This window comes from Taeniopygia guttata, chromosome 4A, assembly GCF_048771995.1.
Source record: "Taeniopygia guttata chromosome 4A, bTaeGut7.mat, whole genome shotgun sequence".
Classification (NCBI taxonomy): Eukaryota; Metazoa; Chordata; class Aves; order Passeriformes; family Estrildidae; genus Taeniopygia; species Taeniopygia guttata.
Window position 1 is genome coordinate 13,032,623 of NC_133029.1, and position 16,000 is coordinate 13,048,622.

At 40.9% G+C, this 16,000-nt stretch overlaps 1 protein-coding gene across 1 annotated transcript in view; it reads right to left on the minus strand.

Moving 5' to 3' along the window:
• The window catches only part of AFF2 (ALF transcription elongation factor 2), a 332,557-nt gene extending 316,988 nt beyond the window's left edge, over positions 1-15,569 (minus strand). The window contains exon 1 of the mRNA XM_012573138.5: positions 15,119-15,569. Coding sequence (XP_012428592.4) covers positions 15,119-15,165 — 47 coding nt within the window. The 5' untranslated portion in view covers positions 15,166-15,569. The remainder of the gene's footprint in view (positions 1-15,118) is intronic.
• Positions 15,570-16,000: the final 431 nt, after the last annotated feature.

A 16,000-nucleotide genomic window follows, 5' to 3' on the forward strand; every position in this document is an offset into this window, starting at 1 on the left:
TGCCTGCCAGTCCAGAACTTTAAGAATTTAACAAGAATTGTCAAATTCTACATTGTTGTTTGTACATATGTACACTTTTTTACTCTCTTGAATTGGATCATAAGGGTATAATTTACAGTGCAAAGTAGTGTTTTAAGAAAACAGTTACTCAAAGCATAATTGCTGGGGTTTTTTCCCCCCAACTTGAACTGATCATTTTCTTTTTCTCTTAAACTCATAACCATGAAGCCACATCATTAGTCCAAATTATTCTGAGAATAAGGCTAAAAGTTAATATACTTTGACAAAATTAGGCACTGCTTTAACAATAAAGGGAGTACTGTGCTATCCTTCACTTATCACTATTCTTAAATATTTGATATTAGATAAGACCTGGAGAAAAATGAAATCCATAAATTGCACTGTGGCATATTCTATAGGCAGGCGAGAGACTTTAAAGAAGGTGAGACAGTGCTATAAACCAAAAGTCAAATCAGAAACTGAACCTTCATTTTAGATTCCTGGGCCTTTTAACATCCAAGATAGACTGCAAACATTAGTTTAACATTCTCTGTTTTTGTGAGAGTATCTACAGAAGCAGACACAATTTAATACAAGCTGAGTCGAACTGTAGTGAAGGTGATTCCAGGCTATGTTTTTAAGAACATACTTGAAAGACTGGCAGAACAACCCAGTGCTCTGGTATTTTCACAAATTCAAAACAATGAGATACTTAAGACTCTAGTCACACACAAAAAAAATAGAAAAAAGAAAAAATGGAGGGGAAAAATGGAGACTTAAATGTCTCTAAGTGGAAGAAACATTTCTCATTTCAACTTTAGCACTTTACTACTGACATACAATGAAAAAAGTACTTGCATATAACCCAGCCATGTCAGCAGCAAAATGAATCTCCGGGCTGTGCAATGATCTAAGAAAATCTGAATGGGCATATGGGAACAGCTCATTTTGCAAGACCTCCGAAACCAACCTACTGATAAACACCGGAGGGTGCCTGACTGCCTGAATACTCAACAAGCTTATTTGTTGTTATTCTTATTCATTACTGAGTCATTATTATTATTTAAGTGCCGACAATGCACTTGTGAACCAGAACAGATGCAAAATATCCTGTGCTAATGAGAAAATCAAAGCCTTTCTCATATTAGCAATTTCATATTATAGGATCTCTTTATTTTTGCCAATAAAGCACAAAAGTAATTAATACAGCAATATTTTCTTATTGTTCATGAGTAAAGCAAGTAAACCACTCAGATTCTGCTTTGGCTCTCACCCCTACCAGCACAAAATACAAAAAATACTATTGAAGAATTCTTATTAAGATAGCTGCCAAATAAAATACAACAAAAATCTCTCATAAAAAGCTGTTCTCTGTTTATTCAGAGATACAGTCAGTACTCCTCACTGAAAATGAACAGTGTGACACTGCTCTTTCGTATTTAAATACTTGAGCTGTGTCTTGTTGCTGTAACCATACCACAGGATAGGTTTTTTACTGAAGGCTAGAAGGTGACACTAATCCTCAGTGTATTACCAACCTGTGAGCCCAGCCCTGAATAACAATTAGAACAATACATAACCAGCACACACTTTTCACCCCAAAAATTATGCTACTACATACATGAGGAATCTGACAAATACTTCCATTTAAATATCTGTGCACACAGAAGGTGTCAGGTTTGGATATTCTCTGATAGCAGTAGTGGATGTAGGCTGCTGCCATGTCCAGCTCCAGGATGGCACCCCAGCAGTCCAGGTTTGATGTGAAACAGGATGGCGGGGGAAGGCTGACTGCAAAGTCAACCTCCCCCAGTGCTGCTGGAGCTGTGTCTGCTTCTCACGACCACACAGTTTTTGAGCAAGGCCACAGATACTAGAGCTGCTTCACTGTGTGTAGGTAACCCTGCAGCAGAGGATGCTTAAATTCAGCTGAGGAAGTTTCCATTTGGGTTCAGTGTTCTGTATCTTGCCCTCAGCAAACCAACCTGTACACACTGAGATGTGGCCCCAGAAACTCTCCACCCCAGCAAACATTACTGCCCTTTTGAGGACCATTCTGCATTATGGGAATGGATATGACCAAATCACTTTCATGAGAAGTAAAGGGGTTTTCCCCCTCAATTTCAGTAAGGAACATGATTTAAGCACAAAATGACTCAGCTATGACTGCAGGGCTCAGCAGTGAGCACAGCACTGCTGCAGAGACACTGGCCAATGCTGAGCAGAGCTAAGCCTTGCTGTCACGTCTCCTAAAACAAAGCATGGAGAACAATATATGGGTCTTATAGTCTTGTTCAAGAAGCTTGCTGGAGCCAGAGACAGGCCCAGTCCTGTGCTGGGAGTTAAATGGGAATAGTTTTGTGCAAACTCTTTGGCAGCCCAAGCCCCCTTCCCACCCCAGTGCTCCCACTGTGTCTGCAACCAAAGCTTGCAGGAGGATCCTTGACCTAGAGAGGAGCCTGACCACAAGTTTTATATCAAAACACTCCTACCAAATCAAAGTATGTGGGAAAAGCAGCCAAGATTTAAATGACAGAGCCAGTTAAACTAAAACACGCATCAACAAATAAAAATGTGAATGAAGTTTTATCCTCAGCAAGTCCTCAGAAAGGAGAACTGAGATTCTCAGAAGCTGCCTTGACTAAAAAGGCAACTGAAAGAGCTGGATAGTTCAACACCAGAATCCAAGACAACCTTATGTTCAGAAGACCAAGTCTGGCACTAAACACTTAATAGGATTAAATAAAACTGGCAAGATCTTTACATACATGTAAGAAAACATCTATGGAAGGATCTACTGATACTACTTTTTGAAGGGCTATATGGAAACAACTGCTAGGTATAACAGCAGCATCCTGTCAGTAGATGACATGCACACACACATTTCAAATAAAGGAATAAAATAAACAAACAATAAACCCCTCAGCAACAGTGGATAAAAAATGCCTAAATTTGTAACTTTCCATTAAATACTAAGTTAATAAAATCAACAACCATGCACCTGAACTAGAAGAGTGTTTTTAAAACCAGTGGAAGTGTGACAGATGAATGACAGTTGATCACAAGTGACAATTCACATTGAAGTCCAGAGGAATGCTCAGCCTTCATGTCCTCTTAAATCAGCCTTTAGTTAACACCCACTCATTGTTCAGTGCACACTCAGTGCCCACAGATAAGGCATACCCACAGTCAAGGGCTGAGGGTACTCCAGTACCTGCTGAATTCTGACACACACACACACGTGGCCATGCTGCTACAAGCCATCACTTTCAGATTTTTGACAGTCACCCTTTGCCCACATCCCCATTTGTTCCTGGCTGGGTATGTTCTTGGCCAGAACCTTCATAGCCCCTGGTATTCTCCCTCCAAAGCTGGGACACATTCTTAACCACAACTCTGAGAACACACTGACATTATAATATACAAACATGTACGGAAGATATACACACTCAGACACACCAGGGGATAAAACAGACTGGGAGGAAGCGAGGAACTTTATGTTACTGCCTTTTCTAATGAGATAGAAAGTGGCAGATGTAAAGATTTCATTCAACCGACAATCTCTTTTATGATATGAATAAACTACTAAAACAGATTTAATCCTTTATAAAATCAGATTATAAGAAGCAGACAAAATCACAAGTTTCTTCAATACGCCATCTTATCCAGTGTGACTAATGCATTATTTGTATGAAGTTAAAGTGGCGCGTTAGAAAGCTATGAAATAAATCAAATGCTCTACTTTATGTAATCTTAACAGACAGATCCCATTAGGATTCTACTATGCATAGCTGTTGGTTAAAATCATTGACCAGTATCCTTATAAATTAATCAACTGAGGTAATGCTGGCTTGGCTGTCATCATTTATTCCTAATCCACATTTAGAATTCAATTCAACTTTTCAAGCCCTTTAGAACAGGTTTATCAATTCTCTCACCCTTGCTTCAGCCATCAACCTAACCATTAATTGTTTACAAAAGACCCAGTACAATGGAATAGTATCTTTTTTGTTCCTTTTCTTTCCACGGACACCAGAGCACATATAGACACTGCGTTATAATTAGTTAGAAAGATATTAAATCTTGACCAAACATTCTAGCCTGCTTCAATTTTTTGATGAGACCTTTTATCATTGAAATTGAATTTGCAGGCAGATTTTGTGAGTTTACACAAGTAAGAATCATTACAAAATCTAAAATAACCCTGATATGGTTGAAAGGCAGCTAGCAGAATATTTTTGGTTATAGATATATAGGAGGAAAAAGCCTCCTAGATATCAGGTTATTTGTGGAGCTCTAATGTGTTTTCAAACATATGACTTCTGTGTTATGTCTGTGTATTTTATGCAGTTTCTAGTCATGTTTGTTAGATGTCTGCATGTCACGTACTGCAAGATTCATGAGCAGTCTACAACCAGGCAAAATTCTCACACAACAGCTTGTCTTGGGTAATGGGGAAAGAAACAGCAGAGAGAAGTGACAGGGAAGTGTATTATTTATTATCCTGATGAGGATAACACCTAGTCATGGTCTACGATCCAAACATGCTCACTGTCCTGCTGACAGAGCTATGATTCTGAATGAGAATGAAACACAGGTGTTTCCCTACACAAATACCAAAACTCTCTTTAATTATATTCCCTTATCTATGATCCCTCCATGGGCCCATTAAAAAAAGTCAGTTTGGGCAAGGGCTCTTTAAAGAGAGAAGGAAGAGCAGTAACAAAAACATTGCAATAGATTGCATAATATTTCTGGAACTCTACCACAGAGTAGGTAAAGGTCATCTGCTCCCAAAATGAAATGAAAAAGAAAGGGAAGCTGTGGCTAAGTATGGTTTAGAGTTTACTAAATCAATGAAAAACTTCAACCAGCTGCAGTGGCCTCCAGCTTAGCCCTCCAGTGCAAATTTACTGGCCCACAGACAACCATGAAAGCCACAAAGACAATGCTACCAAGCACGTACAACACTAATCATCTCCCTAATTGCCTAAAAATGATACACAGGATTTCAACAAAATTCAATCCCTTCTTCAAAGGCACATTGTTAATTTCATAACCAAATTCCACCAACACAGTCTATATGAAAATACCTCCTACTTTTCAGGGACATAAAGACCATTAATTGTTTTTGCTGCCTGTTTTCCCTTGAACCTTGAAAGAAAGGACCTTAGAATAAAATTTTGCCCTGCATTCTTTTTTTGTCCAATCACAAGGATGTACTTTTCCTCGTGCTTGCTGAACGCAACATAGTAATTTGTATCCCCAAGTGGTATAAATAGAAAATATGCTCAGTCTAATAACATATGTGAAGAAAACTCATGCCCAGGGTTAACCAACAAAGCAGCAGTGATCTGCTAGAAACAAAGGCAGCTGGCTCAAAGAGCAACAATGCTTCTGAAAAACTGTGGATGTACTATTCAGTGAACCATCCAAGAGATGACGTTTTCTTATGCTACAGCTGTATATACAAAGCTTTGCTACAAGATCTGGTAAATGACAAGTCCTCTGGAGTAAAAGGATGGTTCTGTCTCCAAAAGGTCCGTGGCCTTCCTGTCCAGCTATACTAGCAGGGCAAATTACATGCAGTATACACACTATAAATAAATTCTGCCCTTCAGAAGAGTTCTTTGCTTTGATTATCTTCTCTTGCACTGCCCAAATCCCACCATCTCTCTTTACAGGCTTGCCTTCCCTCTACTAATATATCTGCCTAGGTTTCTGTCTTCTTCTATCACTGTAAACATTCACAAACCTTAAGAGACTTAACCTCATCACACCCCCATGGAATAGGAAAATATACCCATCAGACTTGGCAAGCAGTGAAGTGGAACTCAGCTGTATTCCTGACCAACAGCAAGTCCTTCTGCAGGTCACTTCTCTCTGCCCATTCCCCACTGTGTAAGGGGGACTGATGACAATGACTTCTCTGAAAGTCTAACAGTAAAAATTGGAGACGTTACACTTCTCACTTCACAAAAGGAGGTAAAGCAGAGACAAATCATCATTGGTTGAAGGGTCTGTGGCTAGAAATATCACCCCATTTTTCTAAACATGTGTCTGATATCATCAACACAAATGTTGCATTCAACACAAGGATCTCTGTGCATCAGCTATGCCACAATCAATACCATTTGCTTTTCTTGTAGGTAACACTGTACAAGCAAGCCAGTGAAGGACTATATAACTAGCGTGAAGTTCAGAGTAGAAAAAATGTCAAAAGCAGCTCCCAGCTAACACCCGGGAAGATGAAAAGTGAGCAGAAAGACCAGATAAAGGAAACTACACAGCTGGCCCTTCTCTCTCATGCTTTGCACCTGAACCAAAAAAGAAAAAAAAAAAAAAAAAAAAAAAAAAAAAGGCAAATCACCACAGAAGTAAATACTATTGCCTCACTTTTGACAGATACCAAGTGACTTTCCAAAGGTGGTAAAGTAGCTAGCCACAGTACCAGCAAGAGAATCCATGTTCTGTTCCTAAAAGTATATATTCACCTTGCTTTCACAAACTTAAAAATGACAACAACCCTTTCCAGTATTACCAAATAAAAGCAATGCAACTTAGTTCCTTCTCCAAGCAACCACTAGCCCTCAGCCACTGGCTAATGCCTCAATTCCTTCACCAACCCCTCTTCAAAGGCTTGGTGAAGACAAATGGGCTTTCCAATATGCAACCAAGCAGAAAGCCATGAAAATCAAAAGGCTGCTTTTTGAGTAAATATGAGCTCCAAAGCCATTGTCCTATCCCACAGAGGAGATCTACGAAAATGCTTACTATGGCATATGCACAGTATTCTTCACAGCTCTGCCTCCCTGCTGACCACCAGCCCCAGGGCTCAGTCCACTTCCCATTACAATTGGCTTCACCACACCCACTGACTTGTATTGGAGCTCTTTCAGGGACCCTAACTAATGAGTTTTTAAACACTTGTAGACAGAGAAGATAATTCCTCATCATTATTCTTCATAGGAAACACGGGGAAGAATGTCACTCCATTGTTCTACAGGAAAGAAACTGGAAGAAAAATCACCCCCACATTCAAAAGAGCAGCCCAAAGTTTTCTTACATGAACTGGCTTGCCCCCCAGGCTATGGGGGTCTCACCTGAGAGTTCAGGACAGGGACCTAAAGCATGTGCAACCTTCTGTAAACATTGCTTACTCCGGCATCTCTGCAGACTAAGAGGTCTATAACCAACAGACATATAATGCTCCAAGACAGTCTTCTCAAATACAAGCGTGGTTACTGACAGCAGCACAGAAACAGACTCACCTAAACACCATTACTTCAGGATCTCAGTTTCCCTCATAACATGAGGCTGAAATAAATAGGAACAGGAGACCTTAATAATAGTTTATATTTAAAGCTTTGCATTTGCTTTCTCTACTGACAGTTGTGTGCTCTTTTTCCTCACAAGAGAAATCTTGACCTAAACCGTAAAAAAAGACAAAAAGAAGAACAAGCAGACTTATGTAACATACTGTTACTCTCAGACATAAAAACATTTTAAGTAAAAAACATTCCATTATGAAGCCACCTTCTCAGCACAGATCATAAGCCACCAAGGACTGCTCTGCTTTTACCCAGTGTCACTTTCAGGTGTCTGTCATTTTGCAGGATGCAGATACTATCACCTATCAAAAGAGCTTACACTTGGATGTCCAAGAAAACTTTTGAGCTACAACTGAATCCTGCCAACAGCCCATGTAAATAAAGCACCAAATGGAAAAAGCACTAGTATCAGTAGTAAGGCTTCTGCAGGTTTGAGCCCCAGGCACTGGCAATGTAGAGCTACAGAATTTACTCATTCCACAACATCATGTACACCCACAGCATACAAAAATAGCTATTATAATACTTGTCAAAGGAATAACTCAGTGATTTTTAACTTGGTGCTCTATCTTGTTTTCTTCTTTGCTGGTTGTTAATACCCCACCCCTAGAACTACATATAATTATGAGTGGGCTATTCATGTCTTACTATAACTGGTAGCACCATGCAGCATGTGAGTCAGGAATCTGAACTGCTGACTACAGCTCCTCACTAAACAGCTCTTACACACCACACAGAGTAAATGGCATTCCCTATTCTCTGCTCCACCTACAAGGAAAATCAGCTTCTAGTTGTGGTATCATTTCCAACTCTCCTTAAAACGCACCATCCCAAATTCCATGAAATAAGGACTCAATTATAAGCTCCAGCAAAAAGACACAGATCAACAGCTGAGGTCACAAGGAAAAAAATATTTCAAGTGAGAGTTTTCTTCTCTCAGTGGCTTAATTTGAATATATTAATAAAGTATTATTAAAACATTATATACAGTTTTAGTAAAGAAACTACAGACTAGACCTTTGCTTAAAAGCCATAACAATTTATGTCGTTGATCCGCTATGTACAAGTTGAGAAATAGTCTCTTCATGATAAAACACTTTGTAACAGCTGGGAAGTTAACTGCAGGAAGTTTTGGGTTATTCCCTTCCCTCAGCTCTCTTGCTCCACATTACTTTTTCAGCACTATGAGCCCAACCTTGTAAACCCATCAAACTGACTGCACTCAATAGCAGTCCTGTTGAAATTTAAGAGCAATATACAATTTTTATAAAGTTTCTTTGAGACTGGCCTCCAGTATAGTGTATTTGAAAACAAGCCCTTGAGCTCATTCCCCCACAATTTCCTCACAAATAAAGATTTAACATCATATGCCCTTAGTGAGAAACTTTGGTCAAACAACTGTCTCATTAGAAGTTATTCAAGATTGAGCTTAAAAGCTACTGACACACACACTGCCATCCTTCCTCTCATTTTTTTAATCTCTACAGTCGTCCATTAGTCAGGAGTAATGTACCTTCTGACCTCTGACCAAAGCTATTAGAACAATTTAAACAAATATTTTGGTTACAAAGCATCAACACAGAACATTCAGTAACAATAAAAGGATGAAAGAGCTGTCTTTTAGAGTCACTGTTGTGACTTCCTGACCATGTTATATTATGGAAGGTTATACTAACTTGACATCTTACTTGATTTACTATCTTCTCTTTCAGTGCTTAAGAAAGAATTTCCAACATTGCAAAACCCAGAATTGTGGCACATTTTCAGGTTTTAGTGTTAATAGTTGAGTGATGGCTTTAGAAAATCCATTCTGCTAACTGCAATCAAGAGAAAAGATTCAAGCTTTCCTCTCCATTTTTCTTTTCTTTCCATAAAAGAAAGGCAGTAAATTTGAATTGGACAGGTTCAGAATTGGGCTCTGAGGAGTTTTTCCACATGCATAGTATTAGGCATGCGCACACTGCATTGCTGATGCTGCTCATTAGGGAGTTGCTCCACATTTAAAGAAGTCAGCCTCTTGGCCAAAATGGGCAGATCAAGGGCCCTCTCAAGTCAACTGGGAGCACCTTCACTGGAATCACTGGCCATTGCTAGAGGAGTACACAGGTTCTTTGTGGTATTTATTGACTATATATATTTAACAAACACTCAGGAACCAAATCCTTCAAGTCCTTGACACAAAAATTATTTCATTACCTCAAACTAAAGGCACAGGGAAAATATAGGATAGGGTCTATCTCTTTAGATGATTATTCTCAATGCTTAATGGGTTTAAGGCATAAAACGCTTTGTACAATCCCTCTAGATTTTTTAAAAATGAGATTTAATATTTGCATTCTTTCTGACTGCCCAGTTATTGGTGAAATCATGTGAAGCTACTGTAGATTTCAGGGAAATAGATGGGTACTGTACAGGCAAAATTAACACCGGCTTTCATTATCAAGTACATCAAAAACTGGGGTTTAGTCATTAGTAAAGCACATTAAACATTTTTGGAGTGATCAAGAACCCAGTTTAGTGAAACTTGACTTGAAATCAGAGTTGTTTTAATAGGGTCTCTTGTGTGCTTAAAGCCACATACCTGTCTATGGGCTGTGCTAAATTAAGGCCCACATGCTTTTTCCAAGTATAGTGCAAATTTTATCCCATCTCACCATGTTGGGCATTTTTCTTTATCTAGATAAAAACAGAATTTGGGCCTTATAATACAAAAAAGCATCACGAACACCCCTTCCACAATGCTGGAGCATATTATCTCAGTCCTAAGAAGCATAAAAAGACCAGCAGTGTCCATCAATTTTCTAAAAGATCATTTAGTGTATTTAAGTTAATACTTTACAGAATGTCACATTTTCCACTCTAAACTATTGAGAAAATTCCAGGTTGCAGAAGTACTCTTGTCAGACAAAAAGAATAATTTTGCTTTACTGAAGGACCTGCATCATAGTACCATCCTTTACTAAAGAAGAAAACCCCAAACAATATAATTGGCATTCATGCACACTGCTTAAATGCTCTGAAGTTCTGCCTGGCTTCAGAATAGCTGAACAGTATCTGAAGTATCTACTCTCCATCCAAATTTATATATTTTAAAAGGCATTAAATTCTTGAATTAATAATTAGGAAAGCAATTCAAATGATGTTAAACTGATAGTAATTTTGTCTCATAGGATAGATGTGAGCTTAATGTTTGCAAACAGCCAAATTCTTTCAAGATTTACACTCCATGAAGTTCAATATCAGCCAGGGAAGAATTACTAAATCAGGATGTACTGCAAGTACAGGTTTTGGCCCAAGACTATTTTTGGTCTTCTTCAGCTGCTTGTTTTGACAGCATCTAATCCCCCTCACACACCCACCAGTAGCCACACAATCTATCCATTTACACTTTCAAAGCAAATTGAAAATGAAACATTCTCAAATAATTACTCATGAACGTCTGTAATACAGATCCAAAAAGTAACTGCAATTCAACTGTAATATTTCTTAGGGAAAAGAAAGGGACAGGAGAAAAGTATTACAGAAATCCATTCAAAATGTGACTTTTTCCTACACTAATACTCTCACCATCACCCCATAAAAATTAAAAAAAAAAGGTAAAAATTAAATCTAACTCCCAAAGAGCTTATCTACTCTATTTCACACATCCCTATCAGAAACATAACACAGTTTCCACGTTTAGAAGACTTTTCATTTAATGAGTTATTACAATCCCTGGTGAAAGAACAGTAACTGAGAAGGTCTTCTGCAGGGGCACAAGGCAGAGAGGGAAGCAAGAAGGTGGGTGAAGAGGGGGAAATTGCCAGGGCTGGAACTGAAACAGTTCACCTTTGTCTGGAGAGCAGGATCACCCCCTCCAGGTTGAGGACTATGCTGAAAGAGCGCGCTGCTGTGGCATGCAGAGCGTTTCTCCATTCACACAGGAGAGGAACCTGGCCCACAGATGGCCTGTTCTCAGCTTTGTCAGCCACAAACAGACCTTTGAACTTTCTATTTATATAACAGTTTAGTGAGTTTAAGCCTCTTCCTGTATAACTGGCAGTTTGCTGGTTTTGCTGTAATTAGGCTACTTGTGATACATAATATAAAATAGGAAAAAAACAAGAGGCTTGTTTCTCTGCAGGAAGAAGTCTTCCTCCTTGCAACCACGCAGCTAAGATGACACTTTTACCTGTTCATCTTATTTTATCTTGCCAGGTTTGGATTTACATATCTCAATATGCATTTTTGTGCTAAGTATTTTCTCAATTTCTACTTTTTTAAAGATTAGAAGACTTAAAAATATTGATACCTATGACAATTAATATAATATAAACCAAGAATTTTTCTGCCTTTGTTTGTGCTAGTGAGGGGTATATATTCCAGGGTGGCTGGGTCTTTGTTGGGTTTTGTTGTTTCCCAGCTGCTGATTAATGACACCACCTTACTCCATAAGCAGGTTCAAATCTAGCCACATGGTCCCAGGCCACAGCAAGATTTCATTTACTTGGTTACCACAGACAAGCATGGAAAGTGATTTAAAAGATGAAATTTGATTTTTAACAGCAAGTGGTCCCCTTGGTGCACACAGGCATTCAAGCTTTTCATTATATCCATCTCCCTTTCTTTCTCCCTCTTAGAATGGCTCATATTAAATGCAAGCCCAGGTGAACACTTCTTATTCATCCAGGAATCATAGCAGATTTGAGCTTTGGCCCATTCATCTCATCCTGAGTTTACATTTCCCTAATTTGTTTTGGGTATTTTTCGGTTTTTTTCAAGTCTGGCAAAACATCAACAAGGATATTCATGGCCTCATTTTACACATTTTACCCCAGCGTTAACAAAAACCCCCACACCAACTCTCAACTACCTTCCTAATCACATTCTCAACAAAGGGTCAATGAAACATCTCATTCTTGCACTACTGTGATCTCTCCTAATATGGGAGACTAAAGGGCTGATTCTGCAGTTTGTATCATCAAGACAAAGCTCCCACTAATCATCCGGAAGGCCAGGTGAGAATTTCAGCACACGTGCAGTGGCACTGCACACCGTAACAATCACAGCTCTTGACAAAATATGTTTCAAGAAGTGACACAAAAATGTACCTCCATTGGAGGTGGGGGGAAATTAACTGTATTTTTCCCATCAACGAGTAACTTTCACAAAGTCATTTCCTGGTATAAACACAAGGCAAAGAAAGTTTACCTTTACATCTTTTCATCAGATTAAAAAAAAAAAACTGCTCAAGCTATAAATATTTTTTTAGTGTATTTCTCAGGGTAACAATGTTTCTGTTGTACTTTGCATACAGATAATACAAACACCCACACACGCAGTAGGCCTGAGCTTGCCTTCTTGGTGATTGCAGCACAGATTAGAAGAAGTTTTGGGTTTGCAAGGAATGCAGAAGAGGGTCCCTAATTGCCTTATAAATGCTTGTGAAACACGTTTTACAAAGGCCAGCTCACAGGCAGAAGGAGGGCAGCTTCAAAATAAGAAGTAGCAATTCACACATCATGTTATATGTACTTATTTGCAAATATTACATAGCAAGCACACCATATTGGATACACAGACAAAATTAATAAATCTTGATGGATGTGCATGCATATTCCTGGGTGTGTGGCGATGATATATGCATAACACATTACATACATACACGTGTTTGTGGACACAGGAGCTAAATTTAACTCTCTGTAAGCTATGCAACTACTTGTCAGAGACAAAAATATTTACATGTATTATAAAATACACGTCACATTTGTGTAGACATGCAGATTATGTACCCACATCTTATATATGCACTTACATATACTAATTGGATTGCTAAAAGCTAAATGCAACTCGATCTCTCCAGTAAGTATGTGTGAACGCCTGTGCCACAGAGAGTTGGAGCAGATATCAAACTGTTTGAAACAGTCAAAGTAAAAATGTTCTCTCCTGATGAACCTAAAACCACTAAAACCAATAAATTTCACAGTACAAAAACCAGCAAATAGAATTTTAGAATGAGAGGCAATATATTCATATTTTATGGAAAAACCGAAGCACCAGAGTTCCCTTCTTTCTGATGCACATCTCTAAATCCACATAAAATCATAGTCAAATGAAAGTAAGTTATTAAGCAAACATTAAAACTCAATACCTATAAATGCTTACTATTTGAACTACACCCACATATTGGGTTGTAACAGTTTCTATTAAATTAATGTTACCCACATTATAAATTAGGCAAATTGTATGCAAATATTATTTGAGTGGTAATACGGTGGTTATCAGTTGTCTGCAAAATAAATTAGTGTAGCAGAGTAAAGATAGCATAATAGAAGCATAATATTTAATTGAGCACTAATTTTATTGTGATTATTACTTTTAAATAACAACAGCATGATTATTAAAAAGATGTAATACAGTGGATTATGAGGAGCTGATAAAACATGCACATGATCCAAAACGCCTGCTTACAGATTAATATTGATATAGTGTAATTTATGGTTGTGAGGATTTACTCCCAATTGCTGTAAAATGGAACGTGACAGGTATTTGGTTCTGATTACTATGGATTTGCAAGTATAGCTGTTAGACCGTGTTTGGCAAAATGATAGTTATTAACAAGATATATTACCTTTTTCCTAGACATACCTTTATATTATCAACAAAGTAAAGTAAACCCTCGGCAAAACACGAGGTCCAAATGCACATACATGCACACATATATAATCTCTGTGGCATTTAGAGATTAGGATCACAAAATACAATATTTTAGTCTCTTTCTTCCTTGGCAAACTGCACTCCAGCCTAAAAGCATTTAACAAAGCAGCACCTAACCTCTGAATTTCCCCATGCATAGTTAAGGAATTATATTCGCTAAATTGAAAAGTAAAGAAAGAGCCAATAAAACCAGCCAAAGAATAAGCATAATCTCATTAACCAACCACAGAAGTGACTAAATACCTACCCAAATTCTAACTTTCCCAGCTACTTATCGCCCATCAAAAATTCCTGAACATTCACTTTCATAACAAGTTTACAATGCACTTAAACAGATGCACCGACCTTTTTAAGGTGTGCACCTATTTACAGAGGAATATAAACCTATATTTCCATTCTTAAAATACATGGAAATAAAGGAAAGAAAAATGAGGCAGAGACGGGCAGGAAAAAGAAGACCTGTTATAATATCACGGATACTGATCTTCCCACTTCCAAAACTAACTTCAATAACGCTTCATCTAGAATAGGAAACCAGCAAAACCAGCACCAGAAGCCCCCACACCGATCAGAGCTACAGCCGAACTGTGCCACACAGCGAAACTACAGTTGCGGTTCTCCCCGTGAAAGGAACATTGTCAGTGACAGCAGTAAACACAACATTAGCAAAGCCGCGATCCCGGGGAACATCGCCGCCCCTGCTCGGGAGGGGGCTGCCAGCGCTGATCGCAGCCGGCACCCGGCACCTCTCGGCGCTGCCCTGCGGGCCAACTTCGCCCCCCGCCGCCGCGCTCGGAGCGCTGCTGCCCGGCCGGGGCCGGCGGCGCGGCCGCGGAGCGTGGCTGGAGCCGGCCGGCACCGGCTGCCCCGCCGGCCCCGCCGCCCGCGGGCGCAGCGCGGACCCGCTCCCCGCTGGCACCGGGTGCTGCGCCCCTCAACAAAGGCTACGGCACCGGGGGAGCGAGCAGGGAAGGGTAGGAAGGAGGCAGCGGGAAGAAGGAGAGGGGTGGAGAGACGGGGAGGGGAGGTGGTTCGGGAGGGGGAGAAACCAAAACCAAAAAAAAAAATCCCACCACCCGAAAAAAACCTACCACTGCTGCTCTAAGTCCCAGTCCCTGAAAAAGTCGAATAGGTCCATAACGATGTGGTGGGGAGACTCAGAGAAGTGGTGCCCCCTCCCCGCCCCGCAGAGCCGAGCCGAGCCCAGCCGGCGCGGCTATTGCTGGCCGGCCCGCATGGGCAGCGGCGCCGCGGGGAGCGGCGGCCGCCGCGGGGCCGCGCGGAGCCGCCCGGGGTGGCGGAGCGCCGCCGCCGCCGCCAGCAGCGCGGCGCGGCTGTGCCCGGCTGGGAGAGGCAGCACCGCGGCGGCGGCGGCCCGGCGCACACACACACAGACGGGCGGGCAGGCTGCCTCGCACACCGCGAGGGGAGGAGCCGGGGCGGCCCGAAGCCGCGGCATGGAGCCGCCGCGGCAGCACCGCCGGGATCCGGCGGAGCCGCGAGCCCCCGCCGGGAGCGCGGGGAAGTTTAGCTGGAAGGAGGAACTGCGGGGACGCGGGGAGCGGCGCGGCTTCGAGCCTGCGGGAGACCTAGAGAGGCCTGGCTGAGGTCAGAGAGGGGGAGAGGGAAGGGAGAATAGGGGAGGGAAAAAAAAAAAAAAAATAAAAGCCACACACACAAAACCAGGCACCTATAATCCTATGATTTAATTGCCAAAGCCAGCTCCTGCTGGCTGTGTGGACAAGCCTGCCTGCACGGACGTGGCAAGGCCAAGGCTCCGGGTCAGCTGCACTGGGAGATACAGGATGGCAGGCAAGGGTCAGAGCAGAGTCAGGCTCGGGCAGCCCAGGAAAGCTGGATGAAAAAGGCCCTCGTGAGGTCTGGATCCAGGGCAGCACCCCGCTCTCCCACTGGGATGATGACACTTCCCACTTGCCCTGTGATGGGCAGTGGCACAGCTCACCTACAGGCAT